The 22,032-nt window shown below is 65.5% G+C and overlaps 1 protein-coding gene across 2 annotated transcripts in view; it reads left to right on the forward strand.

Annotated features, from left to right (window-relative positions):
* Positions 1–4,119: 4,119 nt before the first annotated feature.
* Positions 4,120–22,032, forward strand: part of CPNE7 (copine 7) — a 40,074-nt gene continuing 22,161 nt past the window's right edge. The window contains exons 1-4 of one of the 2 annotated variants that reach the window (XM_075008780.1): positions 4,120–4,248; positions 7,331–8,318; positions 19,742–19,924; positions 21,208–21,282. In XM_075008780.1, coding sequence (XP_074864881.1) covers positions 8,145–8,318; positions 19,742–19,924; positions 21,208–21,282 — 432 coding nt within the window. In that variant the 5' untranslated portion in view covers positions 4,120–4,248; positions 7,331–8,144. The remainder of the gene's footprint in view (positions 4,249–7,330; positions 8,319–19,741; positions 19,925–21,207; positions 21,283–22,032) is intronic. The other variant, XM_075008781.1, reaches the window with a different exon arrangement.

Consider the following 22,032-nt stretch of genomic DNA (forward strand, 5'->3'; position numbering starts at 1 on the left):
TCCTCAGCACCGCCCTGCAGCTCTGACCCGCAGGGACAGGGCAGCGCCAGCCCCTCCTCCAGGCAAGGAAACGGGAGCCTTGGTGGTGTGCCTGAAGCAGCGTGCCCAGGGGGGAGCCCCCCTCCCTCCTCCAGAGACCGACCCCACGGACCTGCCTGTTCCGGAGCAGGCAGAAGGCCCCTCCAGGGAGGTGCTGCCCTGAGTGCTGGGCGAAGAGCGAGGGCCCAGCCCTGTGCCAGATGGGCGCTGGGAAGCAGGTCATTTCTGCAGCAGCCGTGTCCTCTGCCTAATTACAGCTGTTTCGTTTAACCAGCCTGCCGCCTGGCTGCCCTGGGAAGTGGGCTGTGCGCTGGGGCGCTCCGGGAGCTTTTCAGCACCGGTCCCTTTGGATCTGTGCTGTGTAATGAGCCCCTGTGTGGGGCAGGGATAGGTCAGCCAGGGCAGAGCCAGGAAAGGAGCCCGGGAGTCCTGACGCCCTCTGCTTCCGGCCTGAGGACCTCTCTCCTGCAGGTCTCTGCTCCCCACTCCCACCCCCTGGGCCCAGGCCTTGGCCGTGCCTGCTGCAGGGAGGCCCCACCTTGCTGCTGCTGGGCCTTCTTGGCCTTGCTGCCCCTGTTGGCTTATTGCCTGGAGGGTGGCAAGGGCAGCAGTGCATTGACCAGGTGCCAGCCTGCGCATGCCCAGCCCTGCGGCTGTGGCTGTTTGCGTGCCTGCTTGGCTCTGCAAGTGCGCCAGCGGGCTGGGGAATCCCCCCAGGCGGGTCTGGGGCTCCCAAAAGCAGCAAAAGGCCTGGGGAGCCCCCCAGTGGGCAGGGCTGGGAATCAGGGAGTTTCCCCCTCGGTCAGCACCCACTCACCTCGACCCCCGCTGCTGCCGGCCGCTGCCTCTTGGAAGCCTGCGGGCACCACGTCAGCGGGCCTTGGCTCACGTGGCGCCGTGGAGAGTTAGAGGCTCTTGCAAGTGCCGTGGCCTGGCTCTGCAAGGAGGCTGCCAGCCCCAGTGCCTGTGGGGCTGGGCTTGGGGTGAGTGGGAAGGGCTGGGGCTTTGCAAGCAGCCCCCTGGCTTGTAGTTCAACCCATTCTGCTGTGCCCCCCTCCTTAATAAAAGGGCCACGTTGAACCCAGTCCCCTGCCCCACGGGTGGTGTGAGGGTGCCTGGCGCAGTGGCTGGGAAGCTGTGGGGCAGCGGAAGCCTGGCTCTAAAACCCACCTGGGGGGGCGGGGGCGGGGGGATGCCCCCGGGGGCCAGGCCAGACCCGAGTGCAGGCGCCTCGGCCAGCCAGCAAAGCGGCAGGGCGCAGCCTGGCGCAGGACAGTCCGACTGCTCCCTGCACGCAGCCGGCCTCCAGCTCTGTGCGGCACGGTTGCTCCCCACCTCCACCCAGCCCGGGGCTCCACGGCCAGGCCCTGGTCCCACACTTGCTGTGCGGGCCCAGGGGTTCTGCTCTGCTGCGTCGCTCCCTTCTGGGGGTGCCGACTGGCCCTGGCAAGGGCCTGTTGGGGGTACTGGGCAGGAGGTGCAGGGGCTGGCCAGCTGCCCCAGGCAGGCATCAGCACTGCTGGATTCCTACTGACCGGGGCTCAGCCCAGCTCCGAGGCCAGGCTGATGGCAGTGTCCGTTCTGGGTGAGAAACAGCAGAGCCGCCTGGCCCCTGCCCCGCTCGTTCCTCCCGGGATCAAACAACCCTTCGGTTCCACGTACTGGGAAGGGGGCTGGTCCCGGCCCCGCAGTGCTGCCTGGGGCTCCCTGGCTGCCGCGCTGGGAGCTGGCTGCTGCAGGACAGCGGACAGGCCTTGGCCCGCATGCAAGGGCTCAGACAGGGGCAGACAAGTGCCGCTCGGTGATACGGAGCAGCAGCCACAGGCCACGACTCCGGGGCACAAGTGGCACAAGCAGCAGGCGGTTCCTTTGTGACCCGTGCTGGGCCTTGCCTGCAGGAGGTGCCCTGGGGCTCTCCCCTTTGTGCACACTCTGGTGCAGCACGGCTGGTATTAGCAAGCGTGGGGGACTGGTGTAGACAGGGCTCCGGCATTGCTGCCGTCTCGACCTGCTCAGAGCTGAGCTAGAGGCCATCCCTGTGCCTGTCAGCGCTAGCGTCTCCTTTGTGCCCCCCGCACGGGGCGGTGTGGGGATTTGCCTGGGTAGCTGCAGCCTTGCCCTGCATTGTGACAAGCAGAGCATCCAGAGAGCACAGGCAGTGCCAACTGGGACAGACCAATGGGCCTAGGATCCTGCCTCCAGCAGTGACCACTGGCTGGTGCTCCTGAGGCAGGAGCAACATCACCAGCCATACTCGTGTGCTTGGGTGCTGTTCCTTCCTGGCCTCGCCTGGTGCCTGAAGCATGCGGGTGGACATCCGCTGTCTCGGCACCCTGGCGTGTGCTGTTCTCATTCTGGCCCCTCTGTGTTCCCTGCTGAAACGGGGCACAGAGCGGACCAGTGTGGCAGCCGTTGGGGTTGATCTGCCGGGCCTCACCCCTGCGGCTGGCGGAGCTCTCTCCGGCCTGCCTGACGCCACACGGAAAGGCGGGTGCCCTATTTCTGCCACGCAGGCTGGGGATTAGCTCCTGCAGCCCCCGTCAGCGGGTTCCTTAGCCACATCTGCATTCTAATAGCACCAGATACAGGCTAATTTCATCATCCCTCCTGAAGCAGCTCCACCAGCTCCCTGGCGCGTGTAAGTCCAGCACCGGGCTCTCCATGAGAGAGGGCATCGCAGGCAGGCGGGTGCAGATGCAGTGGGACGGGGAGGCAGCAGAAGTGCCACTGGCTGGGGTGGCTGGAGGGGGCTGCAGGGCTGGGATCCCTGGCAGAGCCCGTCTCCCCTAGGCCTGTTACTGCAGCCTTGGCCAGGGCGTCCCTCCCAGACTCCAAGGTGAATTTTCTGTAGTTGTCTCAGGATTTCTTCCTGGGAGCCCCCGGGGACAGGCAGACGATGGGGGGTGGTGAGCAAGGGAGGGTGGTGCCGGCTGGGAGGGGGTTGTCACAGCCCAAGTCGCATGGCCAGAGGGATCAGTGCTGGCCTGGCCAGAGTGTGGGGGACTGTGGGTCCTAGCAGGGCTGGCAGGGGTTGGACACCCCCAGGGAGATGTTCCATGGGCCCCCAGGTGTCTGTTAGGGGTTCACATGGGGGGTGCGCCCGTTTGTCCTGTTCTCGCTCCAGGGCTGGGAGTTGGGCTGGCCGATCTCGTTCCAGGTTCTCTTCTCCCCCTTTTTCATACAGGTACATTTGCCCACTGCCAGGTGCCCTGTAAGCTGAGTACTTGGGCAGCCGGCCTGGAGAGAGTCAGGTGCCGCCCAGCTGATTAGCACAGAGCCCACAGCCGGCAGCCCGTGTGATTCTACTGGTGGTGCACAACCCTTGTGCATCCGTGCGCAGAAAAAAATTATTCCGCAGATGGATGGAAGAGCTCAGCCGGACCAGTGCGCTGGGTGAGCGCCCGTCGGCCGGGAGTGCTCCGAGCTAATTAACAGGTCTGCGCTTATGTCCACAAGGCCCTCCCCATCTCCCCCAGTGTGTGCTTCATCAGATCCCCAGCTTGGCTCCATCCAGCTGCTCCAGGAGTGCCTGGGCTGGCAGCTCTGTGGGGCTGTGCCCAGCAGTGCGGGGCTGGGGCTGGCATCTCTGTGGGGCTGTGCCAGGAGTGCGGGGCTGGGGCTGGCATCTCTGTGGGGCTGTGCCCAGCAGTGCGGGGCTGGGGCTGGCATCTCTGTGGGGCTGTGCCAGGAGTGCGGGGCTGGGGCTGGCAGCTCTGTGGGGCTGTGCCCAGCAGTGCGGGGCTGTGCCCAGCAGTGCGGGGCTGGGGCTGGCATCTCTGTGGGGCTGTGCCCAGCAGTGCGGGGCTGTGCCCAGCAGTGCGGGGCTGGGGCTGGCATCTCTGTGGGGCTGTGCCCAGCAGTGCAGGGCTGGGGCTGGCAGCTCTGTGGGGCTGTGCCCAGCAGTGCGGGGCTGGGGCTGGCATCTCTGTGGGGCTGTGCCAGGAGTGCGGGGCTGGGGCTGGCATCTCTGTGGGGCTGTGCCCAGCAGTGCAGGGATGGGGCTGGCAGCGAAGCAGTTAAAAGCTGCTGCTAGTCTCCCTCTTAGGGCTTTACTCATGAACTGCAGCTTGAGTCAGAGGCTGTGGAGGTGGCTGGCGGCGCCGCACGGCGGCTCCGGCTGGCAGAGGATGCTCGTGGGGTGAGCGCTCGCCGGGGCCAGGAGGCAGTGCAGAGGGAAGTGCGCCTGGCACAGGGAGGGCCCGCAGGCAGGTGAGCAGGAGCGGGTGCAGAGCAGGGCTGGGACAGGGGATCCCCGGCAGCGAGCGGGGACTTGCCAGGCGGGTGCTGCTGGCGGGGGGCTGCTCCCAGAGGTTTTGCGAACGCCGTGGGGCAGGGCAATGGACCTCTGCCCACAGAACTTTCCCCGAGAACTTTGGCAGCTGCTGCCGCCTGGCACAAAGAGCCGCCGGCCCAGCCCTGGTGACTGCAAAGGCCGAGCGACGTGTGGCGTGGCTCCGCGCCGGGTCCGAGCCCCAGACTCAGGGTGTGCAGGACCCAGCAGGGCTGTGTGCCCGGGAAGGAGCCAGCTGCACCCCCAGCGTGAAAGCCCTGGGCTGCACCCAGGGGCCAGGGCAGGGGACCTGGGGCGGGGGCAGAAGCCTTGACACCCCTGCCCTCCCGGGGGGTCCCCCTGCCATCTGCGCTGCTCTGTCACAGCTCCTCAGGCAGCGAGGGGGGGCCGAGCTGAGCACAGACAGGCCCATGTAACCCCTTCAGAGCTGCCAGCTGGGGCGCTGGGCCAGGCACCACGGTGAGGGGCACGTTGGTGACTCTCGGGAGTTGATAGAGCAGCCTGAAGCCACAGCTGGGGCAGCGAGGTCCCTGCTGGGCCCAGGGCACAGCCCTGGCCTGGGGCACCCCCCAGGTCCACCCAAGGCAGGGAGGGAGCAGGACCCTGCTGCTTACACAGGTGGGGGGTGGGGCAAGGACCCCCCTGGCTGCACAGGAGGTGGGGGCAGGGTGCAGAGGTTCAGCTGAGCTGGACACCGAGATCCGAAGGGTCCCAACTCCCCTTAGCAGCAGATTGGCTGGGGGCTGTCTGCCAAGAGCCGCCCAGCGGGGAGGACAGGGCGGTGCACACGGGGAGGGGGTAGGATGAGGTGGTGGGGGAGCTCAGCCCCAGCACTGGGAGGTGTACGTGGGGAGGGGAGAGGGTGAGGTTGGGAGGACTCAGCCCCAGCATCGGGCGACATACGCAGGGAGGGGAGAGGGTGAGGCTGGGGGGCTCAGCCCCAGCACGGCAGACACGGGGAGGGGGAGAGGGTGAGGCTGGGGGGCTCAGCCCCAGCACGGCAGACACGGGGAGGGGGATAGGATGAGGTGGGGGGGCTCAGCCCCAGCTCCGGGCTGTGTACGTGGGGAGGGGAGGGGCGATCGGATGAGGTGTATGGGGAGGCCAGGCTGAGCGGTGCACCTGGGGAGGGGCGATAAGCAGGGGTGTGTGGCGGGGAGGGAGGCCGGTCCCCCACCCCCCAAGTGCAGCTCTTGGCCGTCGTTCCGTACCCTGCGCCCCCGCCCCCATCCGCCGGCCCCTTGGCTGCAGCTGCTGGGCCCTGCGATGCCAGAGCCGGCTGCATGGTGAAGCCCAGGCAGCTCCCAGCTTCCCTCTCCAGTGCCAAGCTCTGGCCTGGGCTGGTCGTGGCCAGGGGGACTCCGGCTGCAGCCCCTGCCTGCAGGGAGCCAGCATGAGCCCAGAGAAGCCGCCGGGACCACGCTTTCCCCAGGAGTGCCCCGGGGACACCCTGTGGTCTGAGGAAGCCGCTAAGTGGGCCCCACGTCTCCCAGCTCCTGCCAGCTGCCTGGCGCCCCTGGGGCCCAGAGCACCCAGCAAGGTAGGGCTGGAGCCTGACCCAGTCGCTGGCCTTGAGGGGCTGAGCAGCACCAGCTGCAGTCCCTGTCCCGCTGCCTCTTCTCACTGCCCTCCCTGGCTCCCGTGGGCACCGGGGCCTTGCCAGGAGCTCCCCGGCTGCCCTCAGAGCACTCTGCTTTGCCGCAGCCTGATGGCTCCCGCCCAGGGGCCTGCCCTATTTTCAGTCTGTGCTGGACAGCGGGTTCACTGAGCTGGGTCTCTGGTGCCCACCTGCCCACGCCTCACCCTAGTGCCCACTCCGCAGCCTCCTGCAGCTGGGAGGTACATCCCGAGCCACCTGCAGCCCCTCCCGCCCAGCCCCGAGCTCCTCCTCAGCTCTGCCAACACCCCTCGCTCCCAACCCACACCCCCTGCTTCTCCAGCGCCCCCAGGGTCCCTCAGGCTTCATGCGCAACCCTGGAGATCCCAGCCCTTGGCTTCCCCTCGCCCCAGCTCTGCCAAAGCCGCTGGTCCCTCTCATTTTTTCCACCGTCTGTGGAACAAATTTTGTTCTGTGCACCCAGGCAAGTGTGGTTGTGCACCACCAGCAGAAACACAACCCTGCCAGCTGTGGGAGCTCTGCAAACCATCGTGGCAGCCCCTGAATTGCCCCTGGGCAGCCGCCCAGGCGCTCAGCTCACAGGGCTCACAGGCCAGCACCCCTCGCTCCTGGCCTGCTGCCTCCTGCTGTCCCAGCCCTGGGCCCCTCTTGGGCAGAGACTCGTGGGTTAGTAGGGAGCAGCACGGCCCCAGCAGCCTGGCCACGGGCCGCAGGGCTCCCTGTCACCTGGGACGTGTGCTGGGGTTTGAGCCCAGGGGTGGCCGAGAGCCAGGCCAGCGTCAGCGCCCCGGTGTGCTGGGTGGTCTCCGGAGCATCCGTGCCGTTCCCACGGTGCGTCTCATGGCAACGTGGAGGGTGGAGGAGAGCCGCCCAGACTCGCCTAGCAACGCTGCTGCAGGGGGACCGCCTGCCAGGGAGCCCCAGGGAAGCGGCTGCTGGGAGCAGATGGACGAGAGGGGAACGTGCTCTCAGGCTGCCTGGGCAGCAGGGCATCCTCGGAGCTGGGCAGAACAGGGCCCTGGGCAAGACCAGGCCTTCACATGGATCCCTAGTGAAGAGGGGTCCCTCCTATGGCCAGCCTGCCCGCCCCTGCCCCCTGCCCACCTGGGACCTGGCACGCACCTGCCCCTGCCTGCCCGGGACCTGGCACCCACCTGCCCCCTGCCCGCCTGGGACCTGGCACGCCCCTGCCCGCCTGGGAGCTGTGCTGAGCCGCTCGGTTGTGCTCCTGCCAGCAGAGGCTGGCAGGCCAGAGCCAGCGGGTGTGGGCTGCGGGGAGGGGAGCCTGGGTCTCCGCGTGCACCTGGGGAGCTGGCGCTGAGCTGCTGGGGCACCTCCCCGTCCTGGGCCTCGATCCAACCTGTGCACTTTGACCCCCGCAGGTGACCCCACCCAGCGGCTGCCCCCTGGAGAAGCGGGGCTGTAGAGCCACGGGGGAGCCAGTGCTTGCCAAGCTCGCCAGCAGGAGACGCTGACCCCGCCCAGGCGTCCAGCCCCTCCTTCACCCTCCGGCCCCAGGACCCCCTCTCCTCAGGCCGGGTGCCCCTTGCGTCACCATCTGCGGCTAGGCCCAGCCACACCAATTCGCCTCCCGGCCCGCGCCAGGCGGGCGTATCTGGCGCCTGTCCAGCCTCGCCCGGCGACCTCGCGGCTCGGCTTTCCCCCCGCGGCGGCGAGGGCAGCGTGCCAGGGCCTGGCGAGGGGACGGCGCAGCAGGAACCCGCCGTTCCCGGGCGGGTGGGGACTCCGAGCCAGGAGCGGGGCAGGCGGCACATCGGCAGCCGGCGCCAGTGCTGAGCAGGGCGTCTGGAGCCACCCGCCTGCAGACGCCACGAGGACCAGAACAACACGTCCTCCCTCGTTAATAGCTGGGGGAGAGAAACGCTAATCGGCGTCATTCGGCCGCTGGCTCCGGAGGTGGCGGTGCCTCCTGCTGGGCACAGCCATGAGGTGCAGGTTTCAGAGACTCCAGTGAGGAAGAACTCGAAGGCCCTGCCCGCTGGGGGGGTGCTGGGCGCTGGCCCCTCCCCTGAGCGCCGGCCCTGCTGCCCCCAGCCCTGTCTGACGGGAGAGACCCCACCGCAGCCCGGATGCTCTGTGCCCACGCGCCAAGGTCCTAGCGCCACGTCCACCCGCCCGCTTGTCCACCGCTGACTCCTCCCAGCAAGGGCCCTGCCCGTCCCGCCCTCGGCCAGCATGAACGAGGGCCCAGACCTGGCGTCCCAGTCCTCCCTGGGCGTGGTCTCCGCCACCTGCGTCGCCAAAGTGGAGCTGCGGGTCAGCTGCAAGCACCTGCTCGACCGGGACACGCTCAACAAGTCGGACCCCTGCGTGGTGCTGCTCATGCAGTCACAGGGCCAGTGGATGGAGGTAGGTGTGGGGCCGGCAGCAGGGCTGGAAGGAGAGGGGGTGCGTGGCTGTAGCATGGGATAGCCCAGGCAGCAGGGCTCAGCAGGGACCAGGTCGGGACCAGGGCCGGGAGCTCGCTGCTAACACTGAACAGGACTTTTCATGTGCGGGTGGCCCTGAACCCAGCATTCCCCTGGGCCAGGGCTGGTGGTGCCCCCCAAGGTGCTGGGAGTGGGGGCAGGGCTGGGGGTGTCCTGAACCCAGTGTACCCCTGGGGCCAGGGCCGGTGGTGCCCCACAAGGTGCTGGGAGTGGGGGCAAAGCTGGGAGTGGCCCTGAATCCAGGGCCAGGGCCGGTGGTGCCCCCCAAGGTGCTGGGAGTGGGGGTGGGGCTGTGGTTGGCCCTGAACCCAGCGTCTCCCCGGGCCAGGGCCGGCGTTGCCCCCCAAGGTGCTGGGAGTAGGGGCAGGGATGGGTGGGGCGGGGCGGTGAGCACACACTTGTGGGAGACAGCACATTCCATGCCTGAGCGCCCCCCTGTCAGTTGCTCTGTGGCCCCCCAGTGTTCCCTAAGCACCTGCTGCTCTGGGTCCCTTTGGGGTGGGGCCCAGGGGCCGTCGCGCTGTGGGTGGCCCATGCCCAGGGCTCCCCGGAGCATCCGGGCTGCGGTGGGCTGTTATGGCTGCGCCGCACGGGCAGGCCCTGAGCCGGTCTCTTGCAGGCTGCCGCAGTCCCCCGGCTCAGAAACAGTGAGCAGTCCTGGGGCACCTTCTGGACTAACAGATTTCCTGGAGCAGAAGCTGCCGTGGGCAGAGATCAGATGCGTGATGCCCCCCAGAGCTTAAGCTCCAACAAACGTTAGTCCAACAGCTGCCCTGGGAATGCTCGATGTTTTTGCAGGTACCGACTAACACAGCCACCCCCATACGTGTCACTTGGCTCAGGAGTTCTGTCCCTCCCCTGAGGCTGGCCTGGCCGCGGAGCTGCGGGGGATGCGTCCACTGAAAACTGCTTCCTGGATGCACTTTTCCCGGCTGGCCTTCGGAGTCAGCCCAGGGACATGTTAACCTGCCCCTGAGGTGCGCTCATCCCTGGGGTTCCCTAGCCAGCGCTCCTGGCTAGGAACAGCCAGGCCACTTCACCCTAGGTGCCAGGAGGGCAGGGTGCTCTGGAGGGGACCCCCCATGTCAGCCTCTGCGTCCTGCCATGCGCATGGAGGTGCGAGGCCCACCCTGGCATGCGTCTGCAGCCTGGGCCCATGGGCAGGCGTGGCAGCCAGCAGGAGGCCTGCTCAGCCATTGCGCCCAGCGCCTGCAGGTGCACCGCAGATGCCGGGGGCCAGAGAGAGGGCCTGAAGCCCTGGGCAGTTCAGGGCCTTCCCACAAGCAGTGACAGAGCCAGGAGCCCCAGGCACAGGATGCTGCCGAAGGGAGCTCCTGGCCACCCCGCCCCTGAGCCCTGCAGAGCCGCCCTTGGTGCCACGGCACCGCACAGCTCTGCTGGCAGGACTGCTTTGAGCAGCACTCACACTATTTTGTGCCATCGCTCAGGGCCGGGGCCGTATCCCTGCACACCTGGGACCCGGCCTGCCTGCACAGGCAGGCAACTGACCCTGGTTCAGCTCCAGCCAGCTCGCTGGGCAGGTGGGCCAGAGACGCCAGCCAGTGCCACGCGGGGGTCAGCCGGGAGGAGCCCCCTGGCCTGAGCAATACATGAATGAACCTGCAGGTCTCAGGCTCATGCCGTGCCTCAGTTTCCCCTGCGAGAAGGCAGGGATAGCTCCTCCCCCTACCACACCCTGGGGCTGCTAGGGCTCAGGGCGCTGCTGGCTAATGACCGTGAATTACCTACCAGGGGAAAGTGAGTGATGGATTCTGGGGGTGTCCCAGCTGAGCCCCTCAGGCCGTGTCGGGAGCTCCTCGCTCAGCTTCTACAGGAGCAAACCCCCTCGGCGCGGCTGCAGGGTCCAGCTGGTGACAGGCACCTGTGGCAAGCCCTGCCGGTGCCCCCAGCACTGGCCTGTCCGGCCCCCACCCACGGCTTGTTGTGCACAGAGCACAGGGCTTCTGGATGGCCGCCCCCTGAGACCAGGAAATAGCAGCTCCCCTCCACAGCTGGGGCTCCCATCCCGCCTGGGCCAGCTGCATCCCAGGCTGGGACTGGAGTAACCCAGGCCTGGCCCTGGGGCAGCGGGAGCTGTGGCATTGTGGTGCCGGGGTCACAAGGTGCCATGCGCACCCTGTGCCCCAGCCCTGGACCCAGCCCCATGGACTGCAGGGCTGCAGCTCGCTGACCACTGTGGGGTGACTCCCGGGGGGGGGCAGTGTTGCTGGGCCGGGGGCTGAGCCTGGCAGGCTCAGGTGGTTGGAGCTGGGGCTCACCAGCCCAGCAACGCGGCCAGGCGGGAGCTGGTGCTAGCGGTGGCCCGATGCCCACGCAGAGTTCTGGCCGGGGAAGGGAGCCAGCAGGTCCGTGGCTCACCAGTGCCTGGCGGTGCTGGCAGGGGGGGCACTGCCACCTGGCGCCCCATCTGCCTCGCCCGCAGCGGGCTGCTCGGGGTCCAGCTCGGGGGCTGGTGCTGTCCTGGCAGGGAGCCTTCGCAGGAAGTTGTCCTGTTGACTCAGAGCTGGGAGGGGGCTGGCGTGTGGGCGGCAGCTCCGCTGCTGGAAGTGGCTCCACCGTTCCTTCTGCCAGCGCGGCTCAGCGCCCGAGAGGATGCGCACGGTGCCCGTCCTGCTGTGCACAGGGACGCGAGCTCCTGCCAGCACCCCTAGCCCCCGGAGCCCCTCTGCTCTCCGCGGGCCCCGCCGCCTCCCCGCTGGAGTGAGGGCCCGACAGCAGCCCCGGGGCGCGAGTGGGCTGTGCATGCCAGGCCCGGCCCACGGCAGGTCACAGGCTCACCCGGCCACAGCCAGCCCAGCGATTGCCTGGGCACCTCTGCCTTAACCTGGTCCATCAAAGGCCAACCCCACCCCCAGACAAACACGGCCAGCTGAGAGCCGGAGTCCAAGCAGGACATCATCTGCAACCCGCACCCCTGGGCCCCATGGTGCCTGGGGGACAGGGCCACGTGTAGGCCTGACAGCTCCTTCGTGCCCTGTGCAGCTCTGTGCCCCCGGAAGCCCCTGTGCTGCTTCTGGTGCTTGGTGTGGTGGGGCCAGCAGGGTATGTGCCCTGCTGCCTTGTGTAATGGGCTCAGGGGTCCCCAAGCTCTGCCCCTGTCCCCGGCCGCGGGCAGGAGTGACTCTCACTCAGCAGCAGAACAGCGGGTTTATTAGCCGACAGGACACAGCATCGTACAGAGGAGTCAGTACAGCCGGCAGAGACAGCCAGTCCAATCCATGTTGGGGAGAGGAGGCCCCGAGGGGCCCCCAGAGCCGGGGCCTGGCCCCCTCCTTTGTCTCTCTCTCTCGCAGCCCAGACTCACTGCTCCCAACTCCCAGTTCAAACCCCTCAGGCTCCACCTCCCCCTTTGTCTGCAGCCCAGAGGTGTCACCTGGTCGCCAGGTTACCCCCAGCAGGAGTCCCACACCCCCGTGGGCCCCCCCCACATACGTATCCCCCAGTACATCACACCTTGCACAGCTTCAGAACTCACCTCAGACTTGACTTTGACAGAGGGAAGGTGGTGGAGACATCACCGTGGGCACAGTATGGGACAGGTGACGGTGCTGTCACCGTGGGTACAGCCTATTTTGCTTCCTTCAGAAGGTTCATAGCGACCAGAGATTCAGTGTAATTAATATTAAGAACAAGGGGGAGGCAGGAGCAGGTTAAAGTGCGTTTGGAAACGTTAGATGCAGCGTGCATGGCAGGGCCTGGTGAAATCCGCCTTCGGGTACTTAAGGAACTGGCGGAAGCAATCTGAGAGCTGTTCCCGAGTGTCTGTGAAGGCTGGTGGAAGACGGATGAGGGCCCCGAGAAGGGAGACCTCGTGCCTACCTTTAGATGGGGAATAAAGAGGCCTCAGGCACTACAGAGCATCCAGCCTAGCTCTGATATCGGGACTGATGCTGCAACAGCTTCATTAAACTATCAGGTTACGAGCACCTGGAGTACAACAGGGAGAAGGAACAGCCAGTGCTGGTCAAATGGGATTTCCTGCTGTGACAGGGCTACAGGTGCACAAGGTGGGGGAAGCAGGCGATGTGCTGCAGCTGGGGGCTGGTTAGGCGTCGGACGCAGCTCTGCCGGGAGTTGCACAAGGGAGCTGGCTGGATGGAAGTGACAAGCCGGTGGCTGTGTTTGAAGAGCCGGGAGCGAAGGTGTGTCGCTGGGGGGATGCTGCGGGGTTCGGCCTCTGGCCAGCATGGTTTGAGATTTTCACCAGTGACTTGGCTAAGGGAGTGGAGTCTGTGTGTAAAACCTGACATCAGCGGGGAGGTGTTGCGAGCACTTTGGAGGACAGGAGTAGAACTGTAACTCACCTTGTCTCACGGCGTGGGGGCCCCTGGGCCCTGCCCCAGCCGCAGGCAGGGGCGACTCTCGCTTGGCAGGAGAACAGGAGGTGACGGGCGACAGGGACACAGCGTAGAACAGACTTGTCAGCACAGGAACCAGAAGCCGTCAGTACAATCCAGCTGGGGTAGGGGCCTAGAGGGGTCCCTGAGCCGGGCCCTGGTCCTCCTTCTCCAGCCAGCCCAGACTGCCCCACTCACCAGCCCAGGTCCAATTCCAACCCGCCAGGCCCCTCCTCCGCCTCTGTCCTGTGTGCCGGGGAAGAAAGGGGGTCATCTGGTTGCCTGGGTTACCAAGAGCCTGGAGGTCCATTGCCTGCGTGTGAGACGTCATCACACCGCAACTCCCATCACCACTATGCTCTAATGCTGTGCTTAGGGAAACTGAGGCACCCGCCTGGTGCTAGTATAGGACTGTAAGAAACACACACAGCCCAACCAAGGGAATAAAATTCTCACCCACACACACCCACATGGTCACAGCCTGACACATTGTCAAGTTGGTCTGAAATCAGGAAGCTGAAAGTCGGTAAAGGCAGGTGCAGAACCTGCCCATAGGCAGGAAAATCCAAAGCTCAGGTATACCTGGGGAGCAGCAGGCCTGGCAGTGGTCGTGCTAGAAAGAGCCTGTGGGTCAGAGTGGGGCACGTGTTGGACATGAGTAACAATGGGGCGCAGTTGCCAAAAGGCTGCTGTAAGAAAGCCACAGCGGTCCCTGCCCTGCTCTCGTGGCCCCCAGCTGAGGGTGCTGCTGTTAGGAAAAGGTGCCTGAGGAGAGTCCAGAGGAGAGAGAGAGAGAACCTGCCCAAAGGGGCAGGACCCTGGCCCCCGAGGGAAGCAGCCGGGAGGCTTGTCCTTCTGCCCTCGCCCCGGGCCGCGCTGTGCAGCAGCCCCGTTCAAACGCCCTGAGCAGTGCCCCGCAGGCGAGGGGGTCTCTCCCAGTGGTGCAGACAGACCCACGCCAACCTTGGGCCAAGGACGAGCCGGAACGTCGTGTGGTTTCGGTGGCTCCCGCGCTCGCTGCAGCTCCTATTGATTGCCGAATTCCGCTTGGATGCTTTCCCTGCCAGTGCAGCAGTCACCCCGGGGCAGGTGTGCATGGCTGCTGCTCCGCCTCCCAGCTGGGCTCCGGGGAACTGTTGCAGCCACCTGCACCAGAGCGCCAGGACCCACCTGTGCAGGAGACCGGGCTGGTGCTCTGTGGGCTCTGGCGGCCCCTCCCCTGGAAAGCACGGCTGCTGCCAGTAGCTACGGGTTCTGGGGCCAGTGTCCCAGTAACGCAGCGCTCTGCAGAGCCGGGGTGGCTTTTGACAGGCTAGTGGCTCTCTGCTGGGCAGGGCATAGGACGTGGCTTGTGCTCCGCTGCTTCCTCAGCCCCGGCAGCACAGAGGGGCCGGTGCCCGGGACCGCACAAGCACGTGGTCCTGCTGTGCGGAGTCGGTGCTGGGAGCAGGTGCCTGCCATTGGCCGTGCGGCGGCAGTGGGCCCCAGCCCCAGTGAGAGCAGAGCCTCTCTGCTCAGCTCAGCTCAGAGCTCTGCAGCACTCCCCGGCCTGTGCCACCTTCTCTTGGCAGGCAGCCCAGCCTAGCCCCACACCTCGCTGGCCCCAGGCGCCTGCTGAGGGCGCCCTTCCCAGGGCCAGCGTGGAGAGGGATTTGTGTTGCTCCCCAGGACGCTACAGGCAGCCTCGGTGGTTCAGGTGTATTTCCATCCGGGGCCTCATCTCCCAGGTGTGGGCCGCACCAGGCTCCTTTGGTGCGGACACTTGCTTCTCTTCACCTTCTTGCTTTTTCCCTGTCCGTGGGGTGTAGATTGTTTTCACTCCTGCTGTGTGTAAGGGGGTGGGGCAGGAGCCCTGCGCGGGGTGAGGCTGGTGCGGCACGAGCACCATGGCGGGTGTGCACCTCTGCCGCCAGCGGGTGGCACGGTTCAGCGTGCGGGCGCTGCCAGGAGAGGCTGAGCCCGATGGGGTGGCATGCGCTGCTGGGTCTCTGGCTGCAGTTGCTGCAGTAATGGACAGCCTGCCAACAGCTCTGCTAGTGGGGTCTCTCCCCAGCCTGGCTTGGGAGAAGCAATAGGCATTTGCTTTCAGACAATCACAGGAGCAGCTAGGGAGGGATTAACGTGGCCCCAGTGCCAGATGGGGGACGGTGAGCAGCAGTGACTGCCCCCTCCCCACCCCCACCAGCCAGCCCAGGAGAGAAATAGGGGAAGGAGACCCTGGCTGGTTGTGAGGAACACCTGTCTGGCTTCCCCAGAACTGGCAAGAGTGGCCAGTCGGGGAAACAACATGAATATTTCTGATGGCCTGGTGAGTCCGTTGTGCAGCTTCTGGTGATGGCTCTAATTGCCATTAACAGACTCAGCTGCCTTCTTGTGGATGGAATCAGAACTGCTCCATGTGTGTCATAGGCACTATACTGCTAAGAGCTAGCGGAGAGTCTCCTTTGTTGGGCGGGGCCGAGGGTTGGATGAGTGGGAGGATCTTGGTTCTGACCCCACTGTCCCAGCCAGTCCTGGGTGGCTGTTGCATGCAGCGAAATGACAAAGATGACATCCTAGGTGGCAATGGATTCGTTGTAACTCAGTGGGACCCATTCTGTGTCCAGTCTCCTGCTGGTATTTCAGAGAGTCCCAGTGGGACACCTGACACCTCGTGTGCCAGCACTGCTTTATCCAGGGCTGACAGGCATCTGCCTGGGTGGAACATGCCCGTGGTCCACCCTGCCTGGCTTGCTGCAGAGCAGCTTCAAAGCACGAGCAGTGGGCATGCTGCTGGTGGGCATTGGGAAACAACAGACCGCCCCGGCCTCCTGGGCACACTGCGCTTCCTGTAATGGGCCTGCAGAGCCGTTCCTGAGGCAAAGAACTTTTCTGGAGCTGCCTCTGTGCTACAGCACAGCCCTGCAATTAGCACTTGGCCTGCCTAGGAAATCAATAAAACACAGGAGCAGAGCTTGTCCATTTCCACGGCTCCAGAAAACCGCTGGGTTTTAAAAATGACAGTGCAGCCTGGCAACGGCTCTGGGCTTCCACAGCTGAGACGCACTGGGCCAAGAGTGTCGACTCTTCCCACCCATTGACCTGGCATCCATTAGTCCATTAGAAAGTCGGGCATCTGTGTGGCCGCCCAGAAGAGATTCCAGCGCTGCCCGGCTGATTAGCAGAAAGCCCGCAGCCAGGTTTTGTGTCCGTTGGTGGTGCACATTTGCACACGCCTGGGTGCACAGAACAATTATTCCACACCTGGCTGGAAATAATCCATCCACTGATGGAAGAGATTAGCAGGAACCTTGCTGGCGTCCGCTGCGACTTGATTTCCAGCCATTCTCTTTGTGCCCTGTCCAAAAGCCCTCAGATTGGTCATGCTGGGACCTGAGTGCCTGGAGTTCATCGAACAACGCGTTGCCGGATTAGCCCAGACAGTTATTGCATCTAATTAATAACCCCAGTGCATTGGGGGGGAGATTTTTTTGAGGTTTCCTGAGATAAACTGGGACTTTGAAATCAGTTGCCGCGCAGCTGAGATGGGGAAACGGCTTTCTTGAAATGCAGGCGAAATCCATGTTGCAAGTCCTGAGTCGAAAGCACCAGCGTGTAATCAAAAGGGAAAGCCGGGCCTTCGTCTCTGCTAATCTCCGAGCCTCTCCCCGCCAGGGACTGCAGGCCAGTGCTGCACTGATCTCCTGGCGGGGACTTGCACGCTAAGCTGCAGTGAATAGTGATGCCTCTTGCTTGGGTTTGTGCTGGATTTGGCTGCTTAGGGTTTGAATGGGGTGCGCTTTGAGAAGGAGACAGCCGTTAACCCGCCCCCAGCCCAGGCACATGTTCAGGAAGGTGGTCCCAGACTCACGTGTTTTCATCACATATTTGCAAGCCTCCTTGGGAAGCCTGAGCATTGAATAGCAAACGGTGCCCATGCAGACACCCAACACCAGCTGTGACCTTCCCCTCTGCTCCCACCAGTCCTCTGTGACTGCTCAGCCACTTGGTGAGTCCGGTAATGAGGCCGGGCCTGGCTTTGTTCTCATTGTACAGCGCCTTGCACCAGGGTGCCAGGGCTGGGGTGTGCTGTGCCAGGAAATCCCATTAAAGCATCTGGAACCACAGAGCACAACAGCCGTCCAACTGCCCAGCCAGAACGGACGGCTGCGTGTTCAGGCCGTGACTCTGTCCCCGTCCGTCTGTGATGTTGCTGAGTGCCCAGAGGCAGCTACTTGGTGGAGCTGGGGTGCGAGCTGGCAGGTTTCAGGGTGCGCAGTGCCCCGGGGGGGGCAGCCTTTGGGGAAACAGCTCTAACAGAGACTCTGCCAAGGCAGGCCCAGCTGTGACGCCCCTGGGCGAGCTGCAGCAAGACAAAGCCCCTGGCAATGGGTGAGGGAGGCCCTGAGATGCTCTCAGAATCCTGAGAGTCGCCTTTGCCAGAGGCACAGTCCCCCCCCGCCCCTCCCACCGAGGGCCCCCAGGCAGACCCCAAGCTGCCCCTGGCACCCCAGGCAGGCAAGGAGCTGCCCCAGTGTTTCCAGGTGGGCACGGAGCTGCACCCGGCCCCCCAGGCAGACCCCGAATGGCGCTCAGAGCCCTTGGGCAACGACAGCGCTGCCCCAGGGCAGAGCCGGAGCTGGGTGCGCAATAACGCACTGGGGAGGAATGAGGGACATCCCAGCTGGGGGCTCCCTTGGGAGGCGTGCGAGGCCGCGAGGAGAGGCAGCCCGTGGTGGAGGATGTGGCCCAGTGGGCAGGACTAGAGCGCGACAGTTTCTGTGCTGGGCGGCCGACCCCCCAGCTGAACCGCAGCCAGGGGCTGAGCTGCAGCTAAGTCTGCGCAGCCGTCGAATTGTGGGTGTCTGCTCAGCACAGAGACTCCAGGACCGAGCTCTGCCACAGCTGCCGCATAATCCCCAGAGAGGCTCCAGCCCTGTGCGCTTCCTCCTGCCGCTCCACTCCGTGCCAGGGCACCCCAGGGCCTCTGCTCCTCAAGAGCTCTGCGGCGGGGCCCAAGCCCTCCGGGTCCTGACCCTGCACCCAGCCCAGAGCCGGTGCTCGCAGCCAGGGCTTGGGTGGCGAATGCCCCTGTCTGTCCCTCTGTCTGTCCCCAGCCATGAACCCTTCTGGGCTGAAACAGGAGAGCTGGCGCAGTCAGTGCTCTGGGCCCGGGGACGGGGCGGCAGAGGTGACAGCTGGGCAGTGCTGCGCTGCCAAGCCGGGGAGCTGGGGGCAGCCGAGGGTTGGTTGCTCTCTGGGTGTGGCACTCGGGGGGCCGAGCGAGCGCCGGTAATGTGAGGGCCGGGCTGGCGAGCCGCGTGTGCCTGCGGGGCTGGGTTGCGCCTGGATTCTGACCTCCTTCCAACCCCGCGTGGCTGGTGCTAAAAGCCATGTGGCAATGGTGAGCTGCACAAGGGAGAGCCCCACCCCCACCCCCACCCGCCGTGCAGGTCCTGGCAAAGACCTGGGCCGCTCGAAAATGGCAACCGCTTTGGAAAGTGGCTATTTTTGTAGACCCCACCACAGCCTACGTTCTCAAGCCTTGCTCAGTGCAATGGTGGGCGGGGGGTGGGGGGAATATTATGCCCCAGGCAGGGCTGCATGTGTTACCTGCTGTCCTCTAGTAACGCCAAGCGGGTGCCTCAGTTTCCCCAGGCACAGCGCTGGTGCACAGGGGTGGTGGGAGATTTGGTGTGATGACGTCTCACACGCAGGCAAAGGGCCCCCAGCTCTTTGTAACCCAGGCACCCAGGTGACCCCTTTCTTCCCTGGGACACAGGACAGAGGCGGAGGAGGGGCCTGGCGGGTTGGAATTGGAACTGGGCTGGTGAGTGGGGCAGTCTGGGCTGGCTGGAGAGGGAGGAAGGAGGACCAGGGCCCGGCTCGGGGACCCCTCTGGGCCCCTCTCCCCCAGCTGGATTGTCCTGACGGCTTCTGGTTCCTGTGCTGACAAGTCTGTTCTACGCTGTGTCCCTGTCGCCCGTCACCTCCTGTTCTCCTGCTGAGCGAGAGCCGCCTCTGCCTGCGGCTGGGGCAGGGCCTGGGGACCCCCTTGCCGTGACACGCCACCCATGTGTTTTCAGCATCAGCTAGAGTGAGTGGGCAGGGCCTTGGGGAAGGGGCTGTGCCACCCCCCTGTCAGGAACGTGCTCACAGCCATGGGTGGAGGGTGGCAGTGACAGGGGACAGCCGTGTCTTCCCAAACTGCCAGCCTGGCCCTGCCCACCTTCTCCCCCCAGCACCTCCTTCAGAGCATCTCCCAGGGCTGCCTGGGCTCCAGCCCTGATGAGACTTGGTGCCCTGTCGCCTGGGCACCACCCATGCTCTGGGGCAAGGGGAGCCATCTGCCATGTCTCCTCTGGGAGCAGGGGCCTGCATCCCCATGGGACTGCACCTCGCCTGCCCTCCCCCGCTGGGGCCATGTGCCACCCACTCGGGTAGGGGTGGCCTGTCCCTACAGTGTGGGTACTTGGCTCCCATCGGGTCCTTGGCTGCAGGAACAGGCCTGGGAGTTCACGCCCCCCAGCCTTAGGTTCACCCTTGCTCCATACCCATGGCTGGCTCACAGCACTGTACCCTGAGCAGGGACAGGGCTCATCCGGGTGCCCTCCTGGTGCGCCCCATGGAGAGCCCATTGCTGCTGGTCGGCTGGGGGAGAGGCAGAGACGGGGCAGTGACATCCTGCCTCCCTCTGGCCATTGCAAAGAGCAGAGCAGCACCTGCCTGCCTGGCACGTCGCCTGCCAGGAGTGGGCCCGGGACAGGCACCACTGGCTGCTCTGTGCCCAGGGGGAGTTGGTGTTGCTGGCAGCTGCGAGCCCCCTCTCCCTGCCAGTGCATATGGCCAGCTGAGGGTGGGGGGGGAAGAGCCAAACCCTGCCCCGTGCAGGGCTGTGGGGGGAAAGGGGCTGTGGTCTCCCACTGGGAGCAGGGCCCATCCCGGAGCCAGGCCTTGCTGCTGCTGGGTGGAGAAGGAGCTGCCCTGGGTCTCCTCTGCCTTCCAGGTGGACAGGAGTGAAGTCATCAAGAGCAACCTGAACCCCGTCTTCTCCAAGGTCTTCACGGTGGACTATTACTTCGAGGAGGTGCAGAAGCTGCGCTTCGAGGTGTACGACAGCCACGGGCACGCCAGCCTGGGCACGCACGATGACGACTTCCTGGGAGGCATGGAGTGCACCGTGGGCCAGGTACTCCCCACGGCAGCACCTGGGAGCCGCTCTCCCCTGCTGCCCCAGGACCAGCCTGGAGGGGCTGTGGGGATGCCTGCGGGGGCAGCCTGCTGCTGGCCCATGCCCAGGTCCCGGGGGCTCTTCCCCCCTCGCCTGGGGCACAAGGGCTCAGGGGTGCTCTAAACGTGTGGCTGGTGCATTTCCCGTTGCCGGGCCAGAGCCACCCTGCTGCCGTTGCCATTGGTGGCACGCCCAGGCCAAGGGAGGTCGAGGGCCCGTTGTGTGCTGCTCTCCCATGGCTGGGGACCCCCAAATACCCCTGGGTTAAGGAGGCCAAGGCTGGCAGAATGTGACCGTGGGGCAGGGGAGCTCCCAGCTCCAGGACAGGCGATTTCAGCCCTGTGAGGAAGCCCTGCTGCTTGGCACCTGCGCGTTCTGCTGGGAAAGGCCAAGCCTTGCGTGTCAAAGCCCAGCCTGGCAGGCCTGGGCCTCTCCCTGCAGCCTGCAAATCACTGGCAATTGGCGTGGCCGAGTTTTGGACCAAGCAAACTGATTGCCCTTACCTGCCCTTTCCCTAGGCCCCGCCCCCTCCATGAGTCCCACCCCTTCCCTGAGGCCACACCCCTCCACAAGACCCCACCCCTTCCCTGAGGCCCCGCCCCATTCACTCCATCCCTCCTCCCTGTGTCGCTCGCGTTCCCCCACCCTCACTCGCTTGCTTGTTTTCTCTGGGGAAGCGGGGAGACCTCTCCAACCAGGCCACCACCGGCAAGGCCTTTCAGCACAGTAGCGGCTGCCCTGTGTTGAGCCCGTCTCCCTGGGGAGGAGGGAGTCTCCAGCGGGGGCGGGGGTGGACAGCATGTCCCCCTGCTCCTCCCTGTCCTTGGGGGGCAGGTCTCTGCGGGCGCATGGGCTCAGCCAGGAGGTTGCCAGGGCCCCGGCCGGGCTGGAGAGCTCGGTGTTGGTTCCCTCCGCAGGGGTTTGCCGGCCCCTGTGCTGATGTTGCTGTGACTCACGCCAGCAGCCCTAGCGTGACGCTCCCCCGTCCCCCGTGCCACAGCATCTCTAGCGCCGCTCCTGAGCCAAGTGGCCTGGCCCCATGGGCCCGGTGGCTCCCAGCACAGCTCCAGTGCCACGGCCAGGCGCGTGGCCGTCTCCCTGCGAGGTGTCGGTTGAGCCCAGGGCTCCTCAGCCCCAGTGCCGGGCTGACCTGCTGGCCCTCCACTTCCCACCCCACCTCCCTCGCGCCCCGCGGGCCCACGGCTTCACCCCCCAGCTCGTGCCCGCATCTTCCCTCCCAGATCGTGGCCCAGAAGCGAGTGACCAAGCCGCTGTTCCTCAAGTATGGGAAGTACGCCGGCAAGTCCACCATCACGGTGAGTGCACCTGTCCTGGAGTGGGGTCCCCGGCCCTGCCCTCCGGCCGCAGGCAGAGGCGACTCTCGCTCAGCGGGAGAACAGGAGGTGACGGGCGACAGGGACACAGCGTAGAACAGACTTGTCAGCACAGGAACCGGAAGCCGTCAGGACAATCCAGCTGGGGGAGAGGGGCCCAGAGGGGTCCCCAAGCCGGGCCCTGGTCCTCCTTCCTCCCTCTCCAGCCAGCCCAGACTGCCCCACTCACCAGCCCAGTTCCAGTTCCAGCCCGCCAGGCCCCTCCTCCGCCTCTGTCCTGTGTCCCGGGGAAGAAAGGGGTCACCTGGCTGCCTGGCTTACCAAGGGGGGCCATTGCTGGCATGTGAGACGTCATCGCACTGAAACGCCCACCACCCCGTTGCGCTGATGCTGGGCCTGGGGAAACTGAGGCACCCGCCTGGTGTTACTACAGGACAGCAGGAAACACGTGCAGGATAAAATCCTCACACCCCACCTTGGTCACAGTAGCCGCCTAGTCTGTGCTACCAGACGGGCTCTGGCTCTGCACTCCAGGAGGCTCTGGTGCTCCACAGCCTGCAGGAAAGGGGAACACGTCTCCCTGGGCTGCTCCTTTGGAAGAGCCCAGGAATGGGCCGCCCATGAGCCACACTGGGCCCTGCTTTGGCTGCCTTGGTGCCCAAGGCCTTGCCAGGAAACCCGCACACCCACGTACCTCTTGGGCAGTCTCCGGAGCCTGCCACTCTGTGGGTA

This window comes from Carettochelys insculpta, chromosome 14, assembly GCF_033958435.1.
Source record: "Carettochelys insculpta isolate YL-2023 chromosome 14, ASM3395843v1, whole genome shotgun sequence".
Taxonomy (NCBI): domain Eukaryota; kingdom Metazoa; phylum Chordata; order Testudines; family Carettochelyidae; genus Carettochelys; species Carettochelys insculpta.